The following is a 22,370-nucleotide window of genomic DNA, read 5'->3' as shown; positions in this document are numbered from 1 at the left end:
GTTTTGCCTTCTTGCCAAAAAAAAAGAAAGTCATACCACTTTGGCTCTCTGTTTGCCTTCAATGACCTTATCTGAACCTTTGAAGTTTGATTGTAACGTAAACTCCTACTTAGGGCATGCTCATATTTATTGAACTGAGCTGAGGTGAGCTGAACTGAATTGAATTGAATGGAGCTAAAATGAATATTTTATGAGAGAAGATTTAGTAGCTGAGATGAACTGGACTGAATTTAACTAATTGGAATTGAACTGAACTGAAAAGCTGAAGTGAACAGGCCCTTAGATCCTGCTACTACTACTACTGTGCCTGATATGTATAAACCTAGTGTCACTTTGACACATAATTAATCTGTTTTTCTCCCTTCAACAAAAAAAATAAAAATAAAAAAATAAAAATAAAAATTTAGAGACTGATCACTATACCCAAGTTTCTGAAATCCCTCTTGTTTGTGGTACTGGGACTTCAGATTTGTTCAGAGTTACATGACTTTCAACTGTATTGGCCTCTTCAGAGTTACATGACTTTCAGCTATATTGGCCTCTTTATGCTGCTTTAGCCCATTAATATATCTAGTGGCTCTGAATATCTAGTTGCAAAATAATAACATACGCATATTAATCTTGAATACGATACATTAAGCTGGAGCAGGGAAAAAGTCTGGTATATTAGATATGCAACAAGCATAATGTTTTAGCAGTGGATTGCCATTCCATCTTCATACAATCATACTCGTACTAAACATAAAAAAGCACTATAAATATTTTCTGCTACTAGTTTTAATTTGATCATACGGAGTCACAATAGGCAATGATACATTACTAATGCGCTTCAAGCCTAGTTCTTATACAACTGTTGCCTATTAAAAAACTTTCTAGTTAACACAAAAACATGTAAAATTATACTCTGAAGCATCAAAGGAAATAGCGCATAATACCTGTACGTAATACAAGATCATAAGGATAATAAGTATTAGACTTTCCAAGTCCTATAAGGACTTTCGCTTCCTCCATCATCGACTTCTTTGCCAATCCATCAACTACCTTCTGCAACAAAGACTCATCAACCGAGCACTGATGCCTAAACATCCTCTTGGACACTTGATACGCTAAGCCATAATCGCCCTTGTCGCACAGAAAAGGAACAATGGTGTTGAATGTAACCCTGTTTGGAGAACAACCGCTACTCAAGAGCTCATAATACCATAGTCGAACTTCATCCAAATCATCATTCTTACATGCTCCTAGAATCAAAGCATTGTAAGTACCCACATCAGGTTTCAGTCCTTTACTTTCTAACTCTGTGACCAATTCCATCGCCTCGAAAACCCTCCCATCATTAACAAGTCTTTGCACTTTGAAATTATAGCTTAACACTTCAGGAACCACACCCTTTTCAATCATCCTTTTCCATATCTTTTCACCTTCCTCAAACCCCTTCATCCCATAATACGCACTAAGAAGCGTATTATACGATACGACAGTCGGGTTTACACCGTTTTTCTCCATCTCATCAAGCAATGACAATGCATCATCAAACAACCCAAGTTTACACAGAGCATGAGCAGCCGTATTATAACAATGTTCACTCGGTTTAATCGACAACTTAGAGGGAAGCACACGAAAAAGCTCGTAAACCTTATCATATTTTCCTGAATTAGAAGCAGCTCCTAAAAGGGCATTGAAAGATTTGAAATGTTGATCACAACCTCGTTGAGGCAATTCGTCGAACACCTTGCGTGCATGATCAAACAAACCGGCTTTCCCATATAAGTATATAAGGCGAGCAGCAAATGGTTCCCCAAAAATGTAAATTTTCTGGGATTCTAATGCTTCTTCAATTAAAGTATTCTGCTTTGCAAGAGAAAGACGATGAATTGTGTTTTCGTAAATTTTATGCTTTTGCCTGAAATACCTTTCTTGAGACAAAAGTTTGAACTTTTGTACTAGTTTTTGAGGGTCTTTCTCATCTAAGAGATCTCTAATACCCAGATTAATGGCTTGATGTTTGGGGGAATTTGGTAATTCAGTGGGTTTTGGGGTCTTTGATTTAATGGAGTTTGCTGCGTTTTGAGTTGAAGAAAACAGGCCATGAAGACGAGTGTATACGTTGGATTTTGACATCATCAATCAATCAATCAATTAACCTATACTAAAAGCGAAGCTAAGATGACATTTGTCACGATATCATTAATAATTTTCCCTCCTTTTTGCACTTTTTTTTTTTTTTTTTTTTTACCAAATTTTAATGACTTCCATTTTATAAGCTACAATAATACTTATTTCTATTTTGACAACATATGTAATCCAATCATACTCAATTAATATTTTTTTTAACATATATTCTATATACTATTAATCTTTTAGTTACAAGTATACAAACATAGATTAAAAATAAGGTATTAAATATATCATTGTCCAAGATTATTATAATATTAAGGAGTATCAAGTTTTTCCTCCAAGCTCCAACATTAATCATTTGACATTAATCGTTATGCAATGTGATTATTAAAATTAAAATAAAAACCGCAACCACTCACTATAAATACATTTTTAAAAAGTTGATTATGGAATACTAATTATCCTAAATTAATATAAATCAACTAAATTTTCATTTAATGCCGGTCAAAGTGTGTCAACAAAAATATAAGGACAACTGTATATTAGTTCGTATACGGGTACTAACCTTTTTTTTTCCCTATTTTTTTGAAGACATATACGGTACTAACTTAGATTTTCGTTTTCTTATATAAAACCTAATAGCTTCTAAATTTCTATTAATAAATTATTTTTTTTAAAATTCAAAACAATAACCTTTACGCATTTGGTATAAATTAAAATTCAAGTTATTTTGTCACAAATATTTTTTTTGGATAAATTGTTAAATTAACAACCATTCTTTATTCCCCTCAAAAATAAAAATAAAAAATAAAAAAATAAATAAAAACCATTCTTTATAATTTTTGTTGTAAAGTTTAATTATAACCGTGCATGGCACGGGACTTAACCTAGTTGTGTTATAAAATTGTGTTTTTCAATTGGAAGTTAGGTACAATTAGAATTTAAAACTGGAAATTAATCGACTCCGTTTTTGGGGGTTGTGTTCGAATTATTGTCGATTTTTGTGGGTTAATACGTTCAATTACTTTTTGTTTGTTGTGGGTTTGTTTGTTCATTGTTGTGTCGATTTTTGTGGGTTTGTATGTTCGATTTTGAGTCGATTTTTGTGGGTTATTTGTTTAATTTTGTGTCAAGTTTTATGGGTTATTTGTTCAATTTGGTGTCAAGTTTTGTGGGTTTGTTTGTTCAATTAAGTGTCGATTTTTTGGTTTGTTTGTTTAATTAAGTATCGATTTTGTGGTTTGTTTGTTCAATTAAGTGTCGGTTTTTGTGGGTTTGTTTGTTTGTTCAATTTCATATTCTAGTGTTCACCGTCAATTTAATTCGGGTTCGGACTAATTATGGAACTATTTGTTATAATTAATTATTCCGCGCTGCTATTCATATCTAAAGCGAGAGAATTTAAAACTGGCTGAAAACTGGAGTTTAAGTGTAAATGAAAATGTAGTTGTGTCTACCCCTCTATGTTTGAATAAGTGTTACACTTTGTGAAAATTCTACAGTGGTCGTTTGAAATATGACTATCATAATATTTTAATGATTATATAGTTCATAGTTAACATATTTTAATCCAAGTAATTAATTGTATTACTCTATTTTTGCTATAAAATATTATCATCAACACTTTTTAATTTATCAAAATTTTTAGTTTTATTTATGTAATTTTTACTCTTATTTTATTGTTTCTCGAAATTATTTATTTTCTGTTGGATTAAAATTTTCAAAAATTATATTTGCATTGTAGAAATTAGAATACTAATTATGTCCAATTTATAGTGTGAAAAAATGGATCGCTCATATTATTTATCATTAAAATAATAAGGTAGTCGTATTTCAAACGACCGCTATAGAAACATCCCTGTCATATAGTTTTACGCAATTTTATTGACTTAAATAAAATAAGAGGTTAGTGAGATAGTTGAATAGTGGGCTTAGATGGAGACCATGAGAGAAAAAAGACATATTATTAAAATGAAGCTTTTTGCCAAAAAAAAAAGGGTAACACTTATTAAAACACGGCCAAAACATGGAGGGAGTAACTTTTTTTCACATTGACTCAGTTAAGACTTAAGTTAAACCCCTAATGACCCTTAATGGTGATAAGTGGAACGGGTTCGCATCAATTCGATTTAGTTTGGTTCACGTTGATTCAATTTCAATTTGTCTAAATTTGGGCCGTGTCCAAATTTGGTTGGGCGCACTCGTGTTTGAGTCCAATTCAAATTATAGTGTTCAAGACAATGACAAGTGCGATACATAAGCACTTGGCAGATATCCAAGACAAGCGCCATGCTTGTATTTGTAGCAAGTTTTACTAAAATAACAAGGTAAATTGTTCCGCTATTAGTTAGCTTTGATCATATGAAATCACAAAGAGGCAATGACACAAAAGAGATTCATAACCCAGGTCTAAAACTTGCAACTAATGCCAACTAAAGAACCTTACATAACCTAAAACAGTTAACCTATGAATCTAGTCACCAAGCTTGATTTGAAATAGCCCATAATACCAGTAGGAGGCAAATCAGGCAACACAAGATTATAAGGATGATAACTGTTAGACTTTCCTAGTCCAACAAGGATCTCAGCTTCCTTCATCATCGAGTTGTTTGCCAATGCATCAACCGCCTTCTGCAACAAAGACTCATCAACCGTGCACTGACGCTTAAACATCCTTTTGCACACCTGAAATACCAAGCCATAATCACCCTTATCACACAGAAACGGAATAATGGTGTTCAAAGTAGCCTTGTTCGGAGCACAACCATCGTTCAAGAGCTCGTTATACCATCGTCGTACCTCATCCAGATCATTGTCCTTACACGCTCCTAGAATCAATGCATTGTAAGAACCCGCATTGGGTTTTAATCCACTAGCTTCCAACTCCAAGAACAGCTCCCTTGCTTCAGAAATCTTTCCATCTTTGACAAGTCTAAGCAGCTTGAAATTATAGCTGATTACACTAGGAACCACCCCACTTTTAATCATCCTTTCCCACAGTTTCTCACCCTCATCAAACTCCCCCTTCTCATATATCACACCAAGCAGCGTATTGTACGTAACCACACACGGTTTCACCCCATTGTCCACCATCTCATCGAGCAACGACACCGCCTTATCAATCGACCCGAGCTTACACAGCGCCTGAGCAGCCAAATTATAACTTCCAGTCAACGGTTTGATCGACAGCTTCGACGGCAGCTCACGAAACAGCTCATAAACCTTATTAAAATCCTCACAACGATATGCAGCCACTAAAAGGGCATTAAAAGTTTTGGCATTCTGTACTGAACCTCGTTGAGGCAATTCGTCGAACAGCTTGCGTGCATGATCAAACAACCCAGCTTTCCCGTACAAATACATAATCCGAACAGCAAATCCTTCCCTATAAATGTACTCTTTCTGGGATTCAAGCGTATCTTCAACTAGAGAAATCTGATTAGCAAGAACAAGTCGATGAATTACATAATCATAAATTTTATACTTTTGCCTGAAATACTTATTTGGAGACAAATTCTTGAATTTTTCAACTAGTTTTTGTGTGTCTCTCTCATCTAAAAGCTCTCTAACACCCTTATTAATTACTTGATTATTAGCTAAGGCAATCAATGGCTGTTGTTTTGGGAAAATTGGGGCATGGATTTCTTGTATTTTTGGTACTTTAGGTAATTTGGGTTTAATGGCGTTTGCTGCATTTTGGGTGAACAAGCTATGGAGGCGAGCGCTAGGTTTGGACATTTCTGTTGATTGTTACTGTTACAAGGTTTAAGCAATTATAGGGTTTAGAAGAATGGAGTGTTATTGAATGGTAACTGTGCATCAAGCTCTTCATATTGATGAAAATGAGGTACTTTATTAATGGAGCCTAGGTGTCAACCCTTTACCCAACCCGACTCGTTCTAAAATCGACTTGATAAATATTCGATTTAGATTTCGACTTGCATGAAGACAATAAGTTAGTATGATTCAATTTTACAAATATTTCCGACCCGATCTTAACCATTTTTGACTCTAACACTTGAGTTGACACCTCCTTAGGGTTAGAATGAGTGTTATTATTTGTCGCTCCCATTTTACCGGGTAACGCTCCCTTTTTTTTTTCTTGAAATTCCAATTTTACCCCTAATATATAAATACGGTTTTTTCCTTCCCGACCAACATTTCTCACTTCTTTACTTCTCTCTCTAACTCTCTTACTCTCTAACTCTCTAAAACAATTTTATTTTTTTAAAAAAAAAAATTCCAAAATTGTTCTTAATTTTTTAAAAAAACAACAATCATCATAAACACAAAAGAAAATGGGTGATTCGAGGCGGATTAGGCTGAGATTCGGAGGGAGGACCTTCGGCGGCGCTGGTGGCAGGGGCGTAGGCGGCGGCGGCGATGGTGGAGACGAGGTAATTTTTTTTTTTTATTTTCGGATCCCAGGAACTTCCGCCCAAAATTTCCGGAAGTTCCATGGAGGATCCGCCTGGAATTTCCGGATCCTCCATGGAACATCCGGAAATTCTGGGCGGAAGTGTGACATCCGCCCAGAATTTCCGGATGTTCCATGGAGGATCCGGAAATTCCAGGCGGATCCTTCAAGGAACTTTCGGAAATTTTGGGCGGAAGTTCCAATTTTTTTTTTTTTTTTTTTTTTTTTTTTTTTTTTTTTTTGTTTTGGCCCGTTAATAAAATTGTTAATTTTTTTTTTTTTTTTTTCGGATTTTGTTTTTTTTTTTGTTATTTTGAAGTGTTATAGTGATTATTGTTGTTATCATTGTGCTTATTATATTTTAAAAAATATGATAATTTTTATTATTTTGTTGATATTAGGTTTTTCCGGATGTTCCTTGGTACATCTGGAAATTTTAGGCGGATGTACCTAGGACATCCGGAAATTTTAGGCGGATGTCCTAATTACCGAAAAAAAAAAAAAAAAACTTACAGAATGATCCGACGCATTCTCCGGCGTACGTATGTTCCACTCGCCGTCCATGACCCAAGACCCGTCGGCAAATTTAACGATTTTTGAAAATAGAAAATTTAGGTGGTCGTGGGGACCGATTTGGTTGCATGGTCGTGGGGACCGATTTTGGGAAGCTCGGGACAATAATGTCGTGAAGTAAGGGGACCGTTTCATGTATTGTGTCCAAATGGGGAACAAGGTCCTTTTTATAACCCAAATTGCATAAAGGGCATAGTGGTCCATTCAAGTCAAAAAGGGAGCGTTACCTGGTAAAATGGGAGCGACAAATAGCAGTTGAGGGTTAGAATTTGTTTGAGTAAAGGATTATGCCAAAAAAGCCTTAAGTGGCTAGTTTCGGGTAAAGGCTTAGGCCAAACAAGCCTTAAGTAGCTAGTTTCGGGTGAAGGATCAAGTCAGTCTAATTTTTGTGCCGAAATGTTCTGTTTTATTTTTTAAAGATGATAATAATAATTTTTGTGCCAAGACTGGGTTGATGGAAAAATTATTGTTGGAGCTTGGGTTCCATTTGAGCGTGGGTCGGTTGGTTGGGCTTGTGTAGTCTTATTACTAAGCTCAGCCTCTTATCTTTTGCTTGAGTAGTTTTTTTTTATTTATTTTTATTTTATTTTGTTTTTTATTTATTTTTATTTTATTTTTATTTATTTTTTTTTTTGAAGCTTTTGAGTAGGTTTTTTAGTACAAACAGTGATTGCATACAATATGTTTATTATCCAAAAATTAAAAAAGTACCAATTTGTGAAATTCGTATATGTAGTTGTTTGTGATGATGGCAAATTGGCTTCTGTATTATGTTATTATAAAGTTTGTGTTTGTAAGGATGGCTAAATTCGTCTAAACAACTTGATTCAAACTTGTCTGATTGGCACAAATGTATCCCAAGCCAAAACAATAAATATAAAATAACATAGCTTAGACTAATTGCGAAGTGATATAATGATAAAACTCCCGTTGAGTGGAATGCACATATACCCAATATAGACAATAATAAAAATATAAATAAGCAAAAAAAAAGCAAAAAAAAAAAAAAAAAAAAAAAAAAACAACATTTATACAAATTTTTAATAATCTAATCTACCATCCGTTAAGTATTTTAATAAGTCTTGAGTGAGACAATCTCACATAAACTTATTGTGAGACATCAAAAAAATTACCTTATAAAAAAATAAAGGTACCTTAGTCTCATAATAAGTTTTGTGAGATTGTCTAAAACAAGACTTAAAAAACAACCTTTTTTACTTAGGTAATTAAAAATTACAATATACACAATGTAACATGGTCAACTTTTACCTAAAAGAAAGATAAAGTCACCTCAATCTCACAATAAATTATTGTGAGACCGTCTCATACAAGACTTTATTGCTTTCTGATATGGTAAAGTATGACATAAACATATCTATGCTATCTTTCTTTTTTTAAAAACAAATTCTACAAAATGGTTTCTCAACATTTATACTACAATCTTTAACATTCATGTCTTATGATTCTCTAAATATGGAGCACGTCACAGTAAACTAACCATTACCGAGGGTCCATCTCTGTTGTGCTGGATGTTGCTGTAAACGCTGAAGCTGAGAGATCTAGCCCAGAGTAATCATCAATTTCCGAAAAAGCACCTGCAGCGAAGAAATGAGGCGCTGTAGGTCGTGGTAGAATGACAGTATCACCATTAAACGCAGCGACTATTGTAGCCATTCTTGGTCTTCTAGAGGCATCTTCCTGGATGCACAATAACCCAATGTGGATGCATTTTTCGGCTTCTTCCAACGATATATTATCTCCCATTCTCGAGTCTACCAAGTTCATTGCAGACCCCTCATCCCAAAGCTTCCATGCCTGTAAATATGATTATAGTAGCACGTTCAATACATAATACTCCATCCGTCCCAAGATAATAGATCACTTTTAAGATATATATAGGAAGTTAAAGTTTGAACTAGCAAGCAACATTGGTTAGGTTGAGATAAACTTCAATGATAATGGGTTTATGATTCAGAAACAGAAGTAGTAGTTGCGAAAAGAAGTACTTACACGATCAAGAAGAGACTCCTCATTTCCATTAAGTCTGAAAAAATTGTTCATCTGACCACTAACTATCTCCAAAACTAAGATCCCGAAACTGTATACATCTGATTTTGCTGAATAGTGACCAGCAATTACATATTCTGGTGCCATATATCCGCTGCATCATATTGTTAACTCTGTCAGATTTTCAGCTAATCGATTGCTTCTCGTGTTAGAGCTACTGTCTGAAATATCAAGGATAATATGGAAACAAAGTTCCAGAAATTAAATGGAAAAAAAGAACAAGCTACTTACAAAGTTCCTGCAATTCTACTAGTGTTTCTCTGGGTTTCATCTGCCTTAAAAAGCCTTGCCATACCAAAGTCTGATATTTTTGGATTCATATCTTCGTCTAATAGTACATTACTAGCTTTAAGGTCACGGTGTATGATCTTGAGCCGGGAATCTTCATGAAGATAGAGTAATCCCCTTGCAATGCCAGATATAATCTTAAATCTTGTTTTCCAATCCAAAGATGCAGACTTTTTTGGATCTGACAAGCAATATATATTAGCAGAAGGTGATGGTGGTAAAAGAGAAAAAACATATTGCATTAACTTTGATAAATCAGATCATTGGTGAAAATCATACCAGTTAAAAATCGGTCAAGACTTGAATTTGGCAAGTACTCATACACAAGTAATGTCTCCTCTGAAGCAAGGCTATATCCAAGGAGTTTCACAAGATTTCGGTGTTGGAGCTCTGCAACTAGAAGCAGTTCTGTCTTAAACTCCGAAATCCCTTGTCTGGAGAACTTTGATAGGCGCTTTACTGCCACTTCTTCTCCATTGTCAAGCTTACCCTGGCAGAACATGGATATAAATGAATTTTTTCACATGAAATATGAACTACTGCAATATATCCAGACAGCCTATGATTCCGTAAAATCTATCAACTTATGCTAAGAACAAGAGAGCATAGTACAAGAACAATATAGGCAAAACATTGGCTTGTGAACATGCATAACAATCATTACCCTGAACACTTCACCAAATCCACCTTCTCCAAGCTTTCTATCTTCTGAAAAACTATTGGTTGCAGATCTTATTGTGCTCAAGTCAAATTTCAAGGATTCCACTTCAATATCATTGAACCCTGCCACAAAACAAAAAAAAAAACAAAAAAATTACATCAGTTGAATTCGCTATTGATGTTTGCTTCTAAGCAAGGCATGCCACAATATCTATAACTTAAAATCACAAACATGCACATAATTCGATACCCTATTGAGACACATATCACTGATTAGTTACAAATACCAAATTAGTCGTGCATACCTGAGTCTATGACTCATTGAGTCGCTAAATATGAATTCATTCCAACCCAAGCAACCAAAACATAAACATATAACTGATGTTGGTAACCAATATGTTAAACCCAAGCTACATATAGTACTAGCCCTGCCTATGATGATCAACATAATATATTAGCATGACACTTCTAGTAATATAGTCAGGTGTAGGATCGTATCAGCAACAATACGAAGGAATTTGATTAAAGTAAATTCACTCAGTGATTTTAGCCCGAATAAGGATTTAGGTTGTCTCACCGGCAAGTTCCTTCTTGGACTTCCTCCTGCATACGTAAAATAGAACTCCAAAGAAAAATATCAATGCTAAAACTGCTGCTATGATAGTGCTTATCAGTATTGCCTTCTGTTTTCTTGTAGCTTTTGCAGGTTTTCCTGTTTCATATGCAGATTGAGTCGATTAATTTTAACGACCGAATACACTATCAAAGCTCAGCTCTACAACAGCAAAACAACAAAAACACATCATTTAACAAATTTTCGTATGAAAGGTAACATTCAACTGATTAGACCATAAAGGCAAATATGCAATATCAGCAATTGCTCAAAGCAGTCCAAATCTGCCGTAGAAAAAGGGCAACTAAAGGCTTAAACAGGAGCGACACATTACAGAAGCCCCAGTAGATGATTGCCCCCACCCTCAAAACCCAAGTGTCCCATTGAAAAAGGGTTAAATTTACTTAACAATCAAGTCTAACCCCTGGGCTCATACATGAAAACAAAAGTTAACGCGATTAAAACATATTTATGGCACTCAATTAATTCAGGTCGAGAACAAATAAGCACAAGAAGATGATTTGGATCAACTACTTTCTAGGGAGTCTATAACTTTGAATACTTCAATACCAAAATAGAAAGTTGACTTCAAAAAATTGAATCTAAAACTAGCTTAGCCCGAAAACAAGATGTTGACTCACCAATCATCACATACTTTTCTGTTCATAGGAGGTGCAGAGACCAAACCCAACAGAATATATAAGATAAGATCATAAGGGATTCATATTCAGCACCTATCATATTCAGAACCTTATTCTTAACAATAACCACTATGATAATCCACCATTAATCACCATTCATAAACTAAATAAACAACTTTATTCAAAGTTTCTTACCTTTGATGGGAGCAAATAAAGGCTCTGTAGAATTTGCATTATCTCCATAAAAAGGGTATATGTCATATCTCATATTACAATTCGGACACATCAAAGTGCAACCAGCCTTAACATTGCAGAGCTCTGAAGTATTCCCAATGACCATTTGAAGACAACGTCGACAATCTTTCAGAGATATATCAGGTGTGCATTCAACCAATGTATAAAGAGTGTTCAAATTTGACAGGTTACCAACAAATCTAGCTTCTTTTGTTGCAAACTTTCTGTCTATTCGACCATCTGTTGCATTGATCGTAGCTTTCCACATAGTATCAAGCAAAACTTTCGTAAAAGCATCCATATTATTTGTAACATTCCAAATATCATGAGAATTCTGTCTGTTCCACATAGGTATCATAGGAGAATCATGCATAGTACCAAGAAAAGACATATTAGAGTAATGAACCACACATTGATCATAATACCATACTGTTGACTCTTTCTTTCCTGGACAACGAACACCAATAGCATCCCTAGCCAAGGAGACACACTTCTTACAGGCGGCATCCTTAACATCCAGACGACAGAAAAACAGGCCATAGACCTTATCTCGTCCACTACCAACACTTGTGTTGTAAAACCGGTTGGGATGGCTAGTATTCGAAGCAAGGTAAGAAAGAACCCTATTAGTATTGTTATGATATCTGCTATTAGACCCAACTGTGGTCATGCCAGGGCAAAGAGCATAAACATATGCTTGGGTTGCATCAGAAGCAGCGGCCGAGCAGCAACAGATAGTCCACCCATTAAACAAAGTAACAACAATAAACAAGGATGACCAACATAATCTAATGATATGTTCCATGTCTAAGAGATGAAAGATATGCAATACTAAAACTATGATCTGAAACTATGAACAACATAGGGTGTGTGAATACAGATGAGATAAGGGGTGTTAAACATTAAGAAACTCAGATACATACGCTAGAGTGAGCAGATATAGTAGTCCCTTGTGGGACAAAGCCACATGTGACACTTAAATTGAGACACATAGCTCCCTCCAACTTTGATTATTTCATCTACTTTAATTTTTAGAGTACGTGAAAACTGTATTTTTTTCAATCAACTTGCTTTAATTTGCTCACCAAAAACCTTGTATACTTTCTTAGTTTCTTTTCCAACAATAACATAAGTATTGGTATTGTTAGCTACTCTGTTAAATATTAATATTGGCCGGTGTTTAAAACTAACAAGTAATATCACTTTCATTCATTAAAACAATAAGTAATAGTACCATATTATTTCAACTTACAAGTCACAAGCTGACAGATAATATGAATTAAGAAAGTTTAGTATAGCTGATATAGATAGTACTACCTTTAACACAATATGTTTTGTTTTGTTTCATAAAAGTTATTACAACTCTCTATCCTATTTCTAGCAAACTCATTACTTACTCCTCTTACCATAGTATAGTACCTCATAATATTACACATTTTCATTCACACTCTGATCATACGTTCATGGTTTCACCCCATTAACCCTCTGTCCAATTGCTTAATTTGTATGCACACAGTAAATGTTAAAAACTTTCAAAACCGAATAAAGTACATTCGTGACCAAAAATTACCACCTCTGTTAACTTTTAGTTGCAACTTTGGGGTATTATTTGTGAGATACGGAGTATAAAATAATTTAAAGTTGCAACTAAAAGTTAACGGAGGTAGTATCAAATAAGAAAAAATAATTATTGCAAGTATAAACGCTGGAATATTTATAAAAAATTAAAAATTATATTAAGAAAATTAATATGGCCAACAAAAGGACACCATGTGGTATGCATCCTGATCCACAAGTGAATTGGATATGCAACAACATGAAGTCAGACTCAATAAATCCTCTCTAGCAGCTTTTAAGGCCTAAAAGGCAAAGTAAAACGAATCTATAAATTTGGAGAGTGGGTGCATTAAATCCTCATATGGTTGGGCATATAGTAATATATTTGATACATAACTAACACAAGTTTAATCGGTGGGATCATGTATTAGTTTCAGCACCTAACTGTGAAGGGTGAATTCTACTGTTATGTGCAACTTTTTCAATCTACTAATAAAAGACAAACTCTTTATTTCTTTCTTTCTTGTGCAGTTGTTTTCAGAATTACTTGTAGTTGTACCTTAGGTTTTTTTCATCTAAGACAAAAAACATGCGTGTGCCGAAAGTCCATACCAACTAAAAGCAAGATCATACTCAATCCATATTTCAAAAGTTAAAATTTGTAAACTTTGACTAATAATAATGTATCAAAAAAGTGCACTTTTTTTTTTTGAAAATCTATCAAAAAAAGTACATGGATCAAAGCTAGTGATTTCTTACCACGTTTTTTGACTATTTAACTTAGTTTAAGGGTTATCCAAAACAAGATTGTTTCGATCGATCTTACGTATACAATTGTCTAAGTTGATCAATAATGAAATTGATTTCGACCCATACATAACAATGCTAGACAGCAAAGATTTGATATTCCAACAAAAATTAAGTATGTCACTCACAAATAAGGAAATATAGAAATTCTTAACATTTGAAGATTTCAACAATCTCATTCATATATCTTACAGACTCACAGGAAACACGGATTATAAGCTGGTCACATTATAAATTCTACGGGACACGGATTATAATAAAGTAAACGCGTAAGCAATAAAGGTTGAGGAAAATCATACCAGATTCAACTTTCATTAAGACTTGATGAGCATCTCCATCAGCCAGCTTAAAGCTTTAATCATATAGGTTGTATGATTAAGCCATTTAGTTGATTTTTGGAAGCACTTAGCCACTTCTTCTACTCGAAAGCGACATCTAAAAGTTAAATCAGGCAGCCAACTTATTAGGCCTATTCAGGCCTGGCTCCACCATACAACAACATAAGGGTGGTCACAACTCATGAATATCAGCATTATATCATACTTTTAACCAACTCCCTTGCCATCCTCTTAATGAGGCTTCAATATTGCTCATCAAATTTGATAAGTACAATCCCAATACATAGATGTGTTCGATCCTATCTTTCCAAGTTAGATACACATTGACTCTTTTCCCAAGGAAGCCCCATAAAATCTTCTATAGATGGTAACAATACTTGGGATTTCAACCTTACTGATCTGATCTTGTCCATCTCTTAAACTGTTAAACACCAACAACTCATTTCATTGGTCTCGAGTTCAAACCTTGCCAAGTCATCAAGGAACACATAACTTGAATCCAAATTAGTCAGAGTCTAATAACACTATAACCAAATAGATACAACTCAAATCTAGATTAGTCGGAGTCTATACCTAAGTACATAACTACGTACATTTATCAATAGCAAGAAGCACATTTTCTTACAAATGACATAAACCCCTTTTAGATTTCTGCTAAATAACATTGTTCTCCAAGTGGGTATAGCATTATGTATCTCATACGTTTGAATTGCTTAGGTTTTTGGTTCAGGCATTTCATCGAACACCTGGTGGGCACGGTTGAAGATGGGCATATTTGTCAACACTTAGCAGTATGGATTGTTGTTGATGTTTTCTGTAACCTGATAACAACGTGGGAATTGATCTTTCTCTTTCAACGGATCAAATCCAACTTTCGGATTGGTGAAAGTTTTGACTTTTCATGGTTTGCACATAATTGACCGTACACCAAAAGTCAAAATTGATGTACCCTTTCATTGTTTAATTGCTTTCAATGTCGACTTGTCGGGGATGTAATAGATTGGTGTATTTGTACGTAAGTATTGGTACATACCCATACAATGTGATCCGATACATTTCATACAGTCGAACATACTAAAATTTGTAGGCTTGTAGCCTTATGTCAACTCGAGAGAGTGAATTGGGTTTAGTAAGGTCGAATTGTGACAGATCTTACAAAAGTTTTCAAAATAGGTCATTTTTTAACACCTCTAACATTCATAAGCATGATATACAGTTTACAGGGTATAAGGAATTTTATAACATCTAGCCAGAGTTTTCCATACTCACTTGTTTTAACGCAGTACTTTGTATTATAATTGTACAATGTTTAATCTTTGATTTATTTTAGACAACCTTATTTTATCATCTGGTTGCCCATGACCTTGTGTGTTCAACTTTTCACTTGTATTTCTCTCTTGTATTATACAAAATATTTCCCGTATTATTAAACTTTTTAAAAACTTTTGTAAAAATAAAAAAAAAAAAAATTCTAAGTGTATAATGGCAATTAGTCTAAGGTGCACCCTTGTGCACCTTAGATAGGTGCAACAACGTAAAAAAAATCAACACTACGCTCTACAAAATGAATATTTAGTAAACAAATATGAACATTTAGTAACAAAATATGAACATGAATAAAATATGAACATTTAATAATAAAAAATGAACACGTAAAAAAAATAAAAATTTAATACTTATATGCATATATTTCATAATCATATTATTTTTTATTTCTTTAGATTTTTATGTTCATAATTAAATGCATTATATTCATAATAATATTTTATATGTTCATATATAATTTCAAATATTCATAATGTAAATGTGTAGTGTTGTTCATGAAATATTAATTAAATCTGTTTATGCATATGTTGTCTTTCTTAAATGTTTATGTTCATATTTTTTTACGTATATGTTCACCTTTTGAATGCTTATATTCACTTTAAGAAAACCAATGCTTACTTTCATATTTTGAAATGTTAAATTCACTTTCTGAAATGCATAAGCTCATATTTTTTATGCCTATGTTCACTTTATGAAAAGCTAATGTTCACATTTAAGGGAACCTATGCATATGTTCATATTTTGCATGATTATGTTTATTGATTAAAAAAAAATGCACAAAATCAGATAAAATTCAATTCGTTAGAATTAAGAAAATCATAAACTACCTCCGTTAACATTTAGTTGCAACTTTGTAATATTTTATGTCTCTCAAATAATACCCTAAAGTTGCAACTAAATGTTAACGAAGGTAGTATAACCAAGTCAATCGAAGTTAATCACAAAGTCACCACATAAGAAATCGAAAATCACACATTTTTATGCCTAAGTTTACTTTCTGAAAAGCTAATGTTCATATTTTTTATATCTATGTTCACTTTTCGAAAAGTTAATATTCATATTGTACTGTTGTTACACCTATTTCTAGGTACAGGAGTGTATACCTAAGAATATGCGGTATAATGGTACTTATTGGTGCACGTGGACTTTTTGTTGGACCAATGACCAATCATCCAAGGTTTTTAGTCCAACATATTCAATAGCCCACATAACCATATTCATGGTTCTATGCCCAAACCTAATACACATAATATCTGTGACCTCTTTACCTATATAATAAGCTAGATAAATATTTAAAACAAGTATGTGGCGAAGCCACCATAATTTTGGAATATTTTGGCAAAATCACCATAAATTTAGAATATTTATAAGTTGAAAATTTTTTACACGGCAAATTAAAAGAAATCACATGCTAAAGGGTGAGTTACATTAGAGAATAGAGATGCTAATGTGTTCAAACCTTAATAAGATCATTCAAGAAATCAAGATAATGTGGTTATATGTAATAGAGCATGTGAAACATTAAATTCAGCTATAAAGTTAGAGACCGCAATTATTGCTATTTCGATTTTGGCCATCCATTTGTATTTGTAATGGTGATCATACGTTTATTCACTTAATTTTTGAAGAATTGAATTAGCCTAGTCAGGTTTTATTATGTATGTACCAATCTTACCAAGTTACCATATACATAGCACGACAATGCAATATTGCTCAAATGCTAATTTGCTACTCCGTATGCTATCACACGGAGTTACTCTACATTTGCTCCGTAAAATTCCAACATTAAACAAGAGGCGGACTAATAGGTCATAGACCGTGTATAGACATCATTTTCAAAATTTAGACCTTTTATTACAAAAAATATAACTAATTAAATGGGCTGGAGATGGCCTGGATTTATACATGGACTTAAAAGAGCTAAAGCTCGACAAGACACTGGCTTTTTTTTCGTCCCATGCACAGCTAGTTTGACTTTAAAGCTGACATAGTGACATGGCATTGACTGGAGTGGATCCTACTCTGCCATATTAGTAAAAGATAATAATGTAAGTTACCCGGCCCAATACATATAGGTGGTCTGGCCCAAATAGCATTTTCTCTAAATAGCTCTTTCCAATTTTATACAATCATTTGAATCATTTCTTCCTCCATCTTACAGTACAACTATATATGAATATATCATTTCATTTTCTTACGAAAGCCAACGTTCATCAAATTGACAATTACAATAATGTGTGTTTTTTTTTTTTTTTTTTTTTTGGGACTAGAAGAACTAAAATTTTCAGGAGTGAGATTATTACATTTGAAAATTTGATCATAACAATTCATCAGAGAATAGTGAGTACAAATTACTACAAGAATAATCTGAACCTATCAAAAATATGTTAAAATGTTTTTGTCTTCTTTTAAAGAATGTTAACATGTTAGCTTAACCAAATACAGTCCATGAAAAATTTGTCACTATAAATGCTAAACATGCAGTAAAAGTTACCGAGGATCCACAATAGTAATGTTTCTTGAACCAGAAAATGTTGAACCAGATTGATCTATCCCAGAGTCTTCCAATCCGTAAGTGCCGGCAGTAAAAAAATGAGGTGGTGTAGGCGTAGGCAGAACTATAGCATCACCACTAAGCGCGGCAACCACTGATGCCATTCTTGGCCTTCTCGCGGCTTCTTCTTGGATGCACAACAACGCGATGTGGATGCACTTTGCTGCCTCTTCGGATAAGAAAGCATTTCCAATGGCTTTATCAACCAACTCCATTGCAATCTCTTCATTCCAGAGCCTCCATGCCTGTCAAAATCACATAATATAATACTATTTTAGGATATCCGTAGAAGAGCCAGAGTGCCAGACCAACCAATATCTTAACTATGAATGCTAGAAAATGTGACGACTAATTCTGAACAAAGGTAACGTGCAGCATATTGAAGAATTATAGGCCAAAGTTACAAAACTTACGCGATAAATTAATGATTCTCCTTGTTCACTATCTAGTCTGATGAACTTGTTTCTTTGACCACTAATGATCTCCAAGACTATTATACCGAAACTGTACACATCTGATTTGACAGAGTAGTGGCCAGTTATCACATACTCTGGAGCCATATATCCACTGCATCATAATGTTAACTACATGAGCTTTTCAACTTACTGAAGCTTAGATTTAGAAAAACAGAAACTAACTACTCACAATGTTCCAGCAATTTTATTAGTATTTCCCTGAGTTTCATCTGCTCCAAAAAGCCTTGCCATGCCAAAATCTGAGATTTTTGGATTCATGTCCTTGTCTAACAACACATTACTTGGCTTAAGATCCCGGTGTATGATCTTAAGCCGAGAATCTTCATGAAGATAGAGTAGTCCTCTTGCAATTCCGCATATGATCTTGAATCTCGTCTCCCAATCCAATGCTGCACACTTTGTAGGATCTGCAGCAGGAATAAGTAATAGAATGTTTGTAACAAAGAAATTTTGGTTTCAGAGTTTATATGAAAACAGGTCATTTCTGAATTCTGATCTTCTTACCGTGCAGAAACTGGTCAAGACTTAAATTTGGCAAGTACTCGTAAACAAGTAACTTCTCCTTTTTTGAGATGCAAAATCCTAAGAGTTTCACCAGATTTCTGTGCTGAAGCCTTGCAACTAAAAGAACTTCTGTCTTGAACTCAGTAACACCTTGTCTCGAGTTCTTTGATAGCCTCTTTACAGCTATCTCTTGTCCACATTCAAGCTTTCCCTGTCAGAATATGCCCAAACCAATTCATGAACACCAACAACACAAATTAAACGACGGTTTATATGCTGAGGAATGTACATGACATGAAATCTTTACCTTGAAAACTTCACCAAATCCACCTTCTCCTAGCTTTTTCTCTTCTGAGAAATTACTAGTCGCGTATTTTATTTTTTTGAAGTTATATTTTAGGGACTCTGTGGTATCATCAATGTCACTTGAATCTGCAGGAGCAATTTACATCAGTTAACTTAAACCCTTACATTTTGCATAAAATCTCTTATTGTTGGTAGAGTAGGTTCGAAAGACCTAATGCTAAACTTGAGTAGATCATAAATTTCATAATCCTCATTATATGCAGTTAAAAGATAGTTGTGATGATCAAATGGAAGCTTACTATTCGGCATCACTCAAAGCTATACTTAGCAGCAAATAAAATTTAGTCTATTGTCAACTGTCAAGTCAGTAATTAGTATGAAGGGGTTAAACAAGAATAGAAAAACTCAGAGCAAAACAGATAATCCTGTATTCTCACCCTCATATTTATGTGCTTTCTTGGACTTTCTCCTGAATACAATTAACATAACCGCGAAAACCAGAGTCACTACCAAAGCTGCACCAGCAATGGCCCCTATAAGTATTGCGTCTTTCTTCCTAATAGATTGTGAATGAGTTCCTGCTACAAAGAATACAATACAGATCATTTGATGTACAAATCTTATCCCAGATATTTCTTCAAAACGCAACTTTAATGTTTACTTATAAAAATAGAGAAAGTAGCATGCCACTATGCCAACATGGTAATGATCAACAAGAAGCTAAGTTGACAAAACTAAATAACATATAAATTATAGGGAAATATAGCTTATAGTCATTTAGTCAATGGCGGAACTAGCAGGTAACTCTATGGTTCAAGCATATTTGTTTATTCTTTTAGCTTTGTCACTACTCATTATTGTAACTCTAGTAAGATCAATCTTTCAAGCTCATTGAATTCTTCTGCGACAAAGCGCGAGTAAATTAAAGGCTCAAATGTATAAATTCTGTAAACAGTTAGAATCCTTTTAATGTCATTAGTCAAATAATGCAGCAGGTTTGACACATTCTTAAGGCTTGTTATTAAAATAACCTAAATTAATCATGATTATATGCTTTAATGTAAGAAAACTAGAGATGCTTAATCTTGAAACAGCCTAATACAAACAAACAAGAGATTAGAATACACTTAGAAATCCTAAGTTTGAAAATTAATGATATGATGAAATCATGGAAAGTTGACTTTTAGAAATCCAATCTGGCAGAAAATGAACTTGGCCTAAAACACAAGATGTTGACTCCACAAATTAAAATAGAACTTTAATCAAGCTTGTTACCTGATTGATTCGAAGAATTATCCATTGCATCTCCATAGAAAGGATAAGTGTCATACCGAATATTACAGTTCGGACACATAAGAGTACAACCTGCCTTAACATTACACAGTTCTGTGATGTTGTTAATCGTAACACGAAGACAGCTTTTGCAGTCCCTCAAGGTTATATCAGGTGTACATTCTGCAAGCGTGTAGATGGTGTTTAAGCTCGTCAAGTTATCAGAAAAAGTTATTTCTTGTGTCGCGAATTTCTTGTCAGGTGATCCACCTGATGCATTATCTGCCGCATCATTCAGACTGTCTATCAGAACATCCATAAAACCTGTCATATTACTAGTAACATTCCAAATGTCTAGCGAATTCTGCCTGTTCCACATCGGTATCATAGGAGTATCATGCATAGTGCCAAGAAACGGCTTCTCTGAATACCGAGTGACACATTGATCAAAGTACCAAACAATGGATTCTTTCTTCCCAGGACATCGCGTTTTCAGTGCAGAAATAGCCAAGGAGACGCACTTCTGACAGGCAGCATTAGTAACATCAAGCCGACAGAAGAAGAGACCATATATCTTACTGTCTCCACTCCCTACAGTCGTGTTGTAGAATCGAGTTTTGCCTGTAGAATTCGATGACAGGTACGACAAAGTAGTGTCTATATTGATCTGGTAAGCACTTGTAGGAGCAACTGTCTTCATATCAGGACAAAGAGCATACACATAACCCTTGGAGTCTTCTGAATCATCAGCTGCAGCATATGGATTACGAGTAATAACAGTGATTAGCAGAACTAAAAACAGAAACAAATTTAGTTGTGAAAGAACAAAAAAAGCCATGTTTTAGAAACAAATACTACTGTATGATTGTTTAAAATGGTAGTGTTTAATTTAGACCAATCTTATAAGCCTGAAAAAGGGGTGATCAATGTCAAACTGATATGTAATTAGTCCATTCTAATCTATATTATTATAATATAATACTGTGCAATAATGGAACAAACTGTAACCATGGTTGGCCTAAACTATAAAACTATTATGAATAATTGTTTTTGGCAATTCGTTACGCTAGTATAAAATGACTAAGTCAACCAATCAATCATCTTCTCGCAAAGTGGAGCACCAAAGTGATAGCAAAAAGTATGCTACTAGTATATACGTAGTATATAACTAACATCACAATTAAATGGCGTGATGCTTGAAACTTGAAAGTCAATAATGATTTAGCAATAGTGTTATCAAGTATTCTACTCTACCATAAGTCCATAACAATATACTCCCTCCATTTTTAAATACTTGTTCCACTTTCCTTTTTTCGGCCGTTTTAAATACTTGTTCCATTTCCTTATTTGGAAAGTATTTACAATATTTAACTCATTTCTCTAACATAGTGGACCCAACAAGTTCGAACCTTACCAGCTACAAAATAAAGTATTAAAGTGATAAAATAAAATATGTTGTACGAAGTATATCATTATCAAATGGTGTGGTACTTCATGGTCAATACAAATTTTTATATGTGGTCTGCTGTACTGTGCGACAGGGCCGCAGGGGTTACTATAGTTTCTCGGTCAGGTGTTACTCGAGTTGCCGGGGTTAGTTACTCGAGTTTCTCGGTCAG

The 22,370-nt window shown here is 34.1% G+C and overlaps 3 protein-coding genes across 3 annotated transcripts; all 3 read right to left on the bottom strand.

Moving 5' to 3' along the window:
• Nucleotides 1–648: 648 nt before the first annotated feature.
• On the bottom strand, nucleotides 649–2,159 carry LOC145612405 (pentatricopeptide repeat-containing protein At3g13150-like). Its single transcript, XM_081667781.1, has one exon. It carries the CDS (start codon nucleotides 2,122–2,124, stop codon nucleotides 913–915), a length of 1,212 nt encoding a protein of 403 aa, XP_081523907.1. The 5' UTR covers nucleotides 2,125–2,159; the 3' UTR covers nucleotides 649–912.
• Nucleotides 2,160–8,171: 6,012 nt separating this feature from the next.
• On the bottom strand, nucleotides 8,172–12,720 carry LOC145611792 (cysteine-rich receptor-like protein kinase 15). Its single transcript, XM_081667160.1, has 7 exons — nucleotides 11,573–12,720; nucleotides 10,701–10,835; nucleotides 10,128–10,246; nucleotides 9,743–9,953; nucleotides 9,407–9,644; nucleotides 9,119–9,269; nucleotides 8,172–8,923 (listed from the first exon to the last, which is right to left on the bottom strand). Exons 1-7 carry the CDS (start codon nucleotides 12,414–12,416, stop codon nucleotides 8,609–8,611), a joined length of 2,013 nt encoding a protein of 670 aa, XP_081523286.1. The 5' UTR covers nucleotides 12,417–12,720; the 3' UTR covers nucleotides 8,172–8,608.
• A 5,339-nt stretch (nucleotides 12,721–18,059) lies between these two features.
• LOC145612423 (cysteine-rich receptor-like protein kinase 19) lies at nucleotides 18,060–21,589 on the bottom strand. Its single transcript, XM_081667797.1, has 7 exons — nucleotides 20,755–21,589; nucleotides 19,917–20,060; nucleotides 19,481–19,605; nucleotides 19,174–19,384; nucleotides 18,839–19,076; nucleotides 18,607–18,760; nucleotides 18,060–18,438 (listed from the first exon to the last, which is right to left on the bottom strand). Exons 1-7 carry the CDS (start codon nucleotides 21,587–21,589, stop codon nucleotides 18,130–18,132), a joined length of 2,016 nt encoding a protein of 671 aa, XP_081523923.1. The 3' UTR covers nucleotides 18,060–18,129.
• Between the last annotated feature and the right edge of the window lie 781 nt (nucleotides 21,590–22,370).

This window comes from Chenopodium album, chromosome 24, assembly GCF_948465745.1.
Source record: "Chenopodium album chromosome 24, dcCheAlbu1.1, whole genome shotgun sequence".
Classification (NCBI taxonomy): domain Eukaryota; kingdom Viridiplantae; phylum Streptophyta; class Magnoliopsida; order Caryophyllales; family Amaranthaceae; genus Chenopodium; species Chenopodium album.
The sequence above is the reverse complement of the archived record's forward strand: the minus strand, read 5'-3'. Positions and strand labels throughout refer to the sequence as shown.